Source organism: Littorina saxatilis, linkage group LG15, assembly GCF_037325665.1.
Source record: "Littorina saxatilis isolate snail1 linkage group LG15, US_GU_Lsax_2.0, whole genome shotgun sequence".
NCBI lineage: Eukaryota > Metazoa > Mollusca > Gastropoda > Littorinimorpha > Littorinidae > Littorina > Littorina saxatilis.
Genome location: NC_090259.1, coordinates 47,608,357 through 47,618,163, shown reverse-complemented (window position 1 = coordinate 47,618,163; position 9,807 = coordinate 47,608,357). Strand labels below are relative to the sequence as shown.

General features: G+C 44.5%; 1 protein-coding gene across 1 annotated transcript in view; it reads left to right on the top strand.

The window, feature by feature from the left end:
* The window catches only part of LOC138949519 (uncharacterized), a 48,106-nt gene extending 42,743 nt beyond the window's left edge, over positions 1 to 5,363 (top strand). The window contains exons 14-16 of the mRNA XM_070321345.1: positions 3,265 to 3,514; positions 4,301 to 4,470; positions 4,946 to 5,363. Coding sequence (XP_070177446.1) covers positions 3,265 to 3,514; positions 4,301 to 4,470; positions 4,946 to 5,309 — 784 coding nt within the window. The 3' untranslated portion in view covers positions 5,310 to 5,363. The remainder of the gene's footprint in view (positions 1 to 3,264; positions 3,515 to 4,300; positions 4,471 to 4,945) is intronic.
* Positions 5,364 to 9,807: the final 4,444 nt, after the last annotated feature.

Below are 9,807 nucleotides of genomic sequence, written 5' to 3'. Positions count from 1 at the left end.
AAACTAAAATCGACAACCTCTGTCAATATATGTACACCAACGGCTTCCAACTAGCCTCAAATAAAACAGTCTTTCTTGTTGTCTCCCGTAGACAACTGTACAGGAACTGCAGTATAAAGATAGGTTGTGATATTATCAAACCGAGCTCAGAAGTTAAGTTCCTCGGCGTTATCATCGATACCCGACTTAACTGGACCAGTCATATCGAACATCTGATCAATAAGGCCAACAAGGATCTTTATATCATACGCTACCTGGCGTCCCAATCCTGGGCCAGAGGACGTAAGTGTGTCACAGAGGTAGTGCGGGCATTAATTCGCTCCCGCCTCCTTTACGGGTGCGAAGCTTATTTCGCGACGCGCCCGGCGCTCATGAAAAAACTGGCTATTATAGAGTGCAGGGCGCTCAAAATAGCTCTGGGACTCTCCCAACAAGCGAGTAAGAGTCGAGTCTACAGCGAGTGTGGGTGGCTGCCCCTTGTGGATGAGATAAAACTCCGTTCAGCTCAGTATGCTGTCAGAGCCCACGCGGTAGAGAACTCTGCCTGCGAGGTCCTGACTGACTTTTCTCCTCAGCACCAAAATTATGAGGCCAACACCAAACATAGCACTCAACTCTTGGCCAAAACGCTACCCTTATCCGACACAGTAAACCGCATTCTAGCCGATAGCGGGGTGAAGGTCAGTGAGCTGGCCAGGGTCCCCCCGCCCTCCTACCCGCCTTGGCTTGAGGAAACCCCTACTATCATATACGACAGTGAAGATAATACTACCAAAAAAGATAACCCCGTCTACCTAGCTACTGTTACAAAAGAAACCCTAAACTACAAATTCTCGGAGCATTTAAAAGTCTTTACTGACGGATCCAAATTTGCAGACGGCAGCGTTGGCTGCGCCTTTGTGATCCCAGATCTCAAAATCTCAAGGAAATACACTCTTAATAAAGACATCTCCATATTCTCAGCCGAGCTATTTGCCTTGCTCATGGCATGCACTTTTATAAATGACCTCCCAGTCACACCGCGTGCGGTAGTTTTCTGCTCTGACTCGCGCTCTTCATTACAAGCTCTGCATCGAAACACATCAAATCGGGCAGAGCTACAAAGAGAAATCCTCTTTATATGTCACCAGTTAATCTCATCCGGCACATCCGTATCATTTCTCTGGGTCCCCTCTCACGTAGGGGTCCGGGGAGATGAACTGGCGGATGTCGCTGCCAAAGAAGCGGCAGAATATAGCCCAGCTAACACTAACATCGGCTACTCAGTAACCGAGTTCTACAGTAAAATCCGTAAACTCATTCGAAGTCAGTACGTAACATCTCTGTCCTATCAACCCATTGATATGAACGATCTACACCCCGATCTCCCAACAAACCTCCTCACTATCTTCAGACGCCTCCGTGCCGGCGGCTGCCGCTTCCATATCTTTAACAAGTCCTGCCATTGTGGAGAACCCTATTCATTTCAACACATTTTCGCTCCATGCGCTACAAATAGAATTACCTTTAAAACCTTATATGACCATATGCAGCTCCATGGTCTGAGTCCCCAGGATTATCTGCGCAGTAGCAGTTCTCTAGGCTGGTCACACAGCTTGCTGCTGTGCCGACTGGTCAGGGACTCGGACATGGGACTGTGGGTATAACTAAGCCCAGATTATCACATCAGCGTGTTTCAGTTTGAGGTCGAGTGGCTCCCGCCATCCCTCCTGATTCCAGCGACTACCTTCTAGACAACATATCCTCACCCAAGGCCCACTAGTCGCCAAACTGTACATATTGTTTTTATTACCACGGCCTTCGTGGCTTACATCTTAATCCTTTTATTTGTAAAAAGTTTTGAGATTTATTGTTCGTGTTCCTCTTACTTGCTCATCTATTTGGTTTTATTGGTGATCCTGAAAGGTTCCACTTTTTAACTCGATTTGAATTAAAATATTACAAGCCCGTTATTCAAGATATAGAATACAGACTTATAATTCTTACCAAGAAACATCTTAACTACTTTTCATTTTAACAAATTCCACAGAGCATTATCAACTCAACCCCACCCCCTGCCCTCCTCTCCTTATTTTTTGTTTCTTTCTTTCCTCTTTTTGAAAGCGGACAAACACTCAAGTCCTTAATGGCTCAAAACCGTAGGACTTTTAATATTAATTTTAACTGTTAAACGACAAGTATGGGACTCGACATGATATGATCAGGAATGGCATTATGGCCCCTGAATCATGTTCGTGCTGTTCCCATTCCACGAGTCTGGAAGGGACCTAAGCTTGACGGGTCCATGGTTCGAAGCCGGCGTACAGTGCGCCACTCAAGCCGGGTATTCGGCTCTACTTGCTACCCGGCGAAGCGGCAGATACACCCCGGACAAAATCTGGTCGATGAGATATTTCAATACCTGCTCTCAGCGCGCAGCGCAAACCGATTTTTTTTTTTTTTCGGGATCTTTTGTTTTCTGTATGCGGTCAGTAGGTGTTACAGAAAGAGTTATATTGATTTGTCTTTTTCTCCGCCTGTCTCTTTGTCCACTCAATCAACTTATTTTAACCACACTTGTTAGCAGTGCCTTCTCAGTTGGTGGCAGTGAGAATGGTAAGGACGGGGGTGTTTTTCCTACCTCGGAGGAATTTCTTGTTGTGTCTGTATCTGTCTCTCTATCTCTGTATCTGTCTCTCTATCTCTGTATCTGTCTCTCTATCTCTGCCCTTCTGCCAACCCCACTCCACCCTCCCTCTCTGTCTGTCTGTCTGTCTGTCTGTCTGTATGTCTCTCTCTGTCTCTGTCTCTGTCTCTGTCTCTCTCTCTTTCTCTTTTTCTCTCTCTCTCTCTTTCTCTCTCTCTCTCTCTCTCTCTCTCTCTCTCTCTCTCTCTCTCTCTCTCTCTCTCTCTCTCTCTCTCTCTCTCTCTCTCTCTCTCTCACACTTCCCTTTTCCGTTTCTGTGCCTTCTTGAAATTAACTGATTTCGACAGGTTTGTATTTTTTTAAACGTTTAAAATTCACGTTTGTTTAATCCGGATTAACCACGAAAAGCTAAGACGAAAGAGTATGTGAGCACTTGATTAGAATTGTGACATGCTCCTTCTAAAGTATGTCGCTGTTTTATTATGCGTGTGACGAATAAACATTCAAGGAAAAGGGTGTTTGAACCAGACGCTGTGTTGTCATGTGTGTTAAAACTATGAGAGAAATAATGATGTTTGAACCAGATGCTGTCGATCTGTGTGTTAAAACTATGAGAGAAATAATGATGTTTGAACCAGGTGCTGTCGATCTGACGGCGTTGTGTTAAAGCCATCGCTACCAGCCACCGCCATAGACTCACAGCTCACCCAGACCGCCGTCAACCGCTCCGACCGCTTTGTGGGACAGATCTGGTCCACGCTTTCCACTATTGACGTCATCACTTCTCCCAACGGCACGTCATCATACACGCAAGGCGTCATTCTGGCGGCTGACGTCCCTAGCAGTGTTAACGTCACTCCTTCTGCCGCTTTCCCTGGGGTGTACGGGGTGAGATGAGGAGAGGGGTTTGGTGTGGATTGGTGGTGGGGGAAGGGGGGTTGGGTTGTTGTGGGGATTGTGGAAAAGGAAGTCGGGAAGGAGAGGATTGCATGAAGGGAGAACAATGTGTGTGACTGCTCTGATAAGACAGGAACAATCCATACATTGCCGTTAAGATCAGAACAAGCTTATCTGTGAACAACCCACCAAACATCTCATAATATTCTGACCCGTTCGCGTGCAGAGATAGAACTGTGTATGAACTCATTTCGTTAGAGCCACTAGTGGGGTTTTTAAAGGGTCATTCATAAAACAATATCCCTCTCTGCACAAAACGCAGTCCGGCTGTTCATTTTTGGTGTGTAAATAGCCTGTCCCTTTAATCGATAATGTTCGCAACTGTCATTGCAATAAGCCGTCTGTGCCTGTCCCTTTAATGATATACAACACCGAGACGTACACAGCCTGGCGGTTACATTACCCATCATTTTCTACACTTGATCTGACCAAGTCGCCCCCAAAATATTTGCTCTCGAACAAATTCTGTGTCCGTACCTTGGAGAAATGACCAAAACATCACCATTATTCGCAGAATAACGTCTTCTCCATCTTTATTTCGCTTTTGACGAAAGATATTACACTTAAGAAGAGACATTTTCTTTTGTGAAGTCGGTGTCGTTGTCATTAAACCTTCTATCATCTCACCCAGACTCTCTCTCTCTCTCTCTCTCTCTCTCTCTCTCTCTCTCTCTCTCTCTCTCTCTCTCTCTAGTCAAGTTTTGTTCTTGTTTGCAGCAAGCGACAAAGCTGAGGGCAGGCAGCTGGTTGCAGGGAAAGGCCGTCTTTTGGAGAGAGTTTTCCGAGTCCCACCCTCTGTCCATCATGCCCGCCCAGTGCAGTGTTGCCCCGTCATCTGCTCTCCCCTGTCTCTTCCACGTGTCGCCTCCCTTGTTCCTCAATGGCGGGTAAGGGAGATCAGCAGTGCACCGAGAAGTGTGGTGAAGTGGAGGAAGGGTTGTGAGACTTGGAATGTGGGTGTCGGGGGGGGGGGGGGGGGCGGGGTGTGTGTTTGTGTGTGTGTGTGTGTGGCTTTGTTTTGCTTTGGGTTTTGTTTGCTGACTTTGAGTAGGGGGGGGGGGGGGGGGGCGTGGAGTGTGTGTTTGTGTGTGTGTGTGTGTGTGTGTGTGTGGCTTAGTTTTGCTTTGGATTTCGTTTACTGACTTTTTTCCCATCTCTCTCATCGTGTTATGAATATTACGCGGAATTATTTTGTTAGTGTTAATTGGCTGTGCCGGTGGAGCGTGTCAACGGATGTTCCGTCTTTGAGTGTTCGTGGATGCACTTTGCCACTAAATTAACTGTTCGCCTTGCATCTTTTCTTTAAAACGCCTTCATTTGTATTCATTTATTCATTCATTATCTAGTTATTTATTCATAAAGGAAAACCGTGATACACCTGGGAGGTGAAGACAAGTTCGTTCCCCTGTCGCCTCAGAGGGTCAAGGTCATCAACATCACGGACGATGTCACCTTCATCCTGACTCTTCAAGGTCAACCTGGCGAGAACGTCACCATGCTGTATTACGTCAACAACGTCGGGCGTAGATTCAGCGCCATCATCGCTCCAGATGGCGTCACCAACGTTGAGTTGGATATTACGTCACCTGTTACCACGTCAACGGCGATTGTGACGTCAGAGCCAATGACGACAACAGGGGGTCATGCTTCTAGGACGAGTGCAGCTACATCGTTCTCGTTGTTGTCAGTGTTTATTGTTAGTGTTCTGGTGGCTATGTTGAAATAGTAGAATTGATTGAAAAAGAATGCACATGTTTTTGTTGACGAAAAGATTAGTGGTGCCTTCTGTCTTTCGTTTGTGTTTTCCTTTGTGTGTGTATGTGGCTGTCTGTGTGTGTGTGTGTGTGTGTGTGTGTGTGTGTGTGTGTATGTGGCTGTGTGTCTGTGTGTATGTGTGTGTGTATGTGGCTGTGTGTGTGTATGTGGCTGTGTGTGTGTGTGTGTGTATGTGGCTCTGTGTGTGTATGTGGCTCTGTGTGTATGTGTGTGTGTGTGGGGTTGAATTATTGATTGACTGACTCAAATACTGTGTGTGTGTAAATGGATACAATACACATGAGAGTTCGCACACACAAATATGCCTACAACCACACACAACAGGGTTTTTTTTAATAAATAACAAGTCGCGTAATGCGAAATTACTACATTTAGTCAAGCTGTGGAACTCACAGAATGAAACTGAACGCACTGCATTTTTTCACGATGACCGTAGTCCGCCGCTTGTGCATAACGGAGTGAAACTGACGAGCCTGTTCAGCGCGGTAGTGGTTTCGCTGTGCTGCATTGCACGCTTTTCTGTGCCTCTCTTCGTTTTAACTTTATGAGCGTGTTTTTAATCCAAACATATCATATCTATATGTTTTTGGAGTCAGGAACCGACAAGGAATAAGATGGAATTGTTTTTAAATCGATTTCGGAAATTTATTTTTGATCATAATTTTTATATTTTTAATTTTCAGAGCTTGTTTTTAATCCAAATATAACATATGTATATGTTTTTTGATTCAGAAAATGACGAAGAATAACATTAAATTGTTTTTGGATAGTTTAATAAAAAAAATAATTTTAATTACAAGTTTCTGATTTTTAATGACCAAACTCACTCATTAGTTTTTAAGCCATCAAGCTGAAATGCAATACCAAACCCCGACCTTCGTCGAAGATTGCTTTGCCAAAATGTCAATCAATTTAATTCAAAAATGAGGGTGTGACAGTGCCGCCTCAACTTTTACAAAAAGCCGGATATGACGTCATCAAAAGTATTTATCGAAAAAAAGAAAAAAACCTCCGGGGATATCATTCCCAGGAACTCTCATGTCAAATTTCATAAAGATCGGTCCAGTAGTTTGGTATGAATCGCTTTACACACACACACACGCACAGACAGACACACACACACACACACACACACACACACACACACACACACACACACCACGACCCTCGTCTCCATTCCCCCTCTATGTTAAAACATTTAGTCAAAACTTGACTAAATGTAAAAAGAAAAAGAAAATCGTTTTGATCGGGAAGACAGTTGTTCATTGCAAAACCCAGTACATAAAGTGGAGAGAAAATGAACCGATACAAGGAAACCGAGAAGACTGACACAGAGAAACAAACCGGACCAGACGGGAATCAAACCCAAGACCTTCAAACTCCGAAACCAACACCGTAGCAACTGCGCCAACCAGGAAGCGATGAGAGCCCATGATTGTTAAGTCTACTTATAGCTAACGCGGACAACCAGGACACCTTCACCTGTAACTGAGAAGCGAAGATGTCCCCCAGGACTCAAAGTCCGACCCCTAAATATAGGCTAGGACTTTCTGTCCTGGGAACATGTGTCCGCTGAAAGTCCAGGAAAATGTGTCCGGCTGGGGACTATCGTTCCGGTTTGCACGCACGCACGCACGCACGCACGCACGCACACTCACACACACACACACACACACACACACACACACACACACGCGCGCGCACACACGCGCACACGCACACACACACACACAAGATAAATAAGAAGCAAGATTGAAGAAAGTTCAGTGTTAAGCAACACCATAGTTAACCTTGTTTAAATTCAATGTGTCCTGACTGTAATCAGACCACGAGTATTCAGTCATTTGTTTGTTTAGTTCTTTGTGTGTTTGTTTGTTTTGTATGTTGGCAAGTTTGTTTGTTTGTTTGTTTGCTCGTCTCCAGTCCAATCAAACTGGTTTCATTGGGAGTGGAATATGAACGTAGTGCCATGCTGAAAACACGATAGCTGTTAATATTGTATTTACTCTGGAAATGTGCTTAAACTTAAAGGCCCAGTCTGCCTCAAATGGTTTACAGAACGATTTAAATCTTCTCACGAAAAAAGCAGTTCTTACCTTATGGAACACACTTGCAATAGTGTTTAACAGCATGAAATGACACAGTTCGTTTGAATGGCTATTTGGCTTGCGTAAACCACACACCATATTTCGTGGTTTATTTAACCCTTAGCCGCTTCTCGCGTCTTATTTTTCCCCTTATTCAAATGACTGGTCGCTACCAGGAGTGAAGAAAAAAATCAACGTGATTAATGTACCACTAATTTGCTTCTTGTGCACTGTCTTTAATGTCTCTGTTCTGTATTCCTTCTTTCTTTTATTTTTGTCAGTGTGACAGGGGAGGCTACCGCTCCTTTCGCAGCAGACTCTGCACCCGAGTTGTTGGCCTTTAAGTCAACACCGGTGGATTGTGGAATTCTGTTTGTGATGGGGTCTGGTGGTTTCCGATTGTCTGTAGTGCCAAATCATCCACTCGCAAAGTTGACATGGGAGTGTCACAGGGCTCAGTAATAACACCACTGCTTTTTAGCATTATAAGAATAAGAATAAGAATAAGAATACTTTATTATCTCATAGAGAAATTCAGGCGTGGTACATAACAATAGTACAAACAAGACATTGATTTTACATAAAACATATAGCACTATATAACAGGGCAGGTTATAGAAACACCTTCCACATACCTCTCTGGACATTCCTTGCATTGTTCTTACGCATTCAGACATGAACACATCCATGTCTCATTTACACATCGCACACATGGACATTCTTATACGCTCAACTTACCCATTCACACATGGACATTCCACCACGCTCCACTTACACATTCTTATACGCTCCACTTACACATTCACACATGGGCATTCTTATATGCTCCACTCCCACATGGACATTCGACTACGCCCACTTACACGTTCACACATGGACATCTTTAAAGCACTGCGCTTACATTCTCGCACACCTGCGCGTATAACGAACTATGGCTAAACATCATTGCAAAATATCATAGCATACAATATATCAGAAAATATACGATTGTACATAAAACCAATACATACATGTACATTACTACTGATTGCACTGGCAGAAGAGGGGCTGGGTCGGGTATGTGGATGTGTTTACATGTTGCTAAGGGTGATGGATTTGGGGATGAAGCTGTTTTGCAGCCGGAGTGTCCTAGCTTTGTGCGTGCGAAGTCTACGGCCAGAGGGAAGGAGTTCATAGAGGTGGGCAAGGACATGGGACCTATCTGAAGCTATCCGCCTACTCTTTCTCACCACACGCTTTTCATACAGGGACTCCACACTTGCTTGCTGCCTGCCAATCACCTTGCTACTGACATTCACCATTCGCACTAAGACATTCCTGTTCTTCACACTCAGACCTCCATACCAGGCCACAAAACCGAAAGTGATGACAGACTCAATGAAAGAGCGGTAGAAAGTTTGGAGGATAGAAGGGTTCACATTCAACTTCCTAAGTTTCTGAAGGCAGTAGATGCGTGACTGACATTTTTTGTGTATGAGGGTGGTGTTTGCATTGAAGGACAGCTTATCATCGATAACTGTGCCAAGATACTTATATTCAGTCACACGCTCAACAGTCACACCATCAATCATCAGGTCAGGGACAGGGGCAGGGTTTCTTCTAAAATCTATCAGAAGTTCTTTGGTCTTTGTCACATTTAGGTCTAAAAAGTTGTCTTTACACCAGGCGTTGAAACGTTCTACTTCTGCAAAGTAAGTTGCGTCACTATTGGAGAGATCTTCTAGCGCTGTATCATCTGAATATTTGATAAGAAGGGTGGAGTCAGTGCCACTGCAGTCGTTAGTGTAGAGTGTGAACAACACAGGGGAGATAACTGTACCCTGTGGAGAGCCTATGGAGGTGGACCTAAGGGAAGAGAGAGCTGTCTGAAAGCGGACTGACTGGGTTCTGTTAACGAGAAAGTTGATAATCCACAGGATAAGCCTTGGAGTCACGCTGTAGCGGAGAAGTTTCTGGGCCATGAGGCAGGGTTGGATAGTGTTGAAGGCAGAAGAGAAGTCTATGAAAAGAATGCGTACAAAAGAGCCAGGTTTTTCTAAGTGTGTGTATGCGTTGTGTAAGAGTGTGAGTGTGGCGTCATCTGTGCATCTGTTCTGCTTGTATGCAAACTGGAAGGGATCCTGATGGGGCTTGACCTGATGGAGCAGTCTAAAGAGGACAATGCTGCATGACATATCGACAGTTAAAACACATGGAGCCGAACTGACGCTTTATGCGGATGATATTGCTCTATGCAAAGAGTATCAAAACAAAACCTATAAAACAGAACAGTCGCAGCTGATCATATCTGGAACAAACTCCCTTTGTCTCTACGTCTCAGTCCATCTCTGCCTTCTTTCAAAGCAAATCTCAAGACTCACC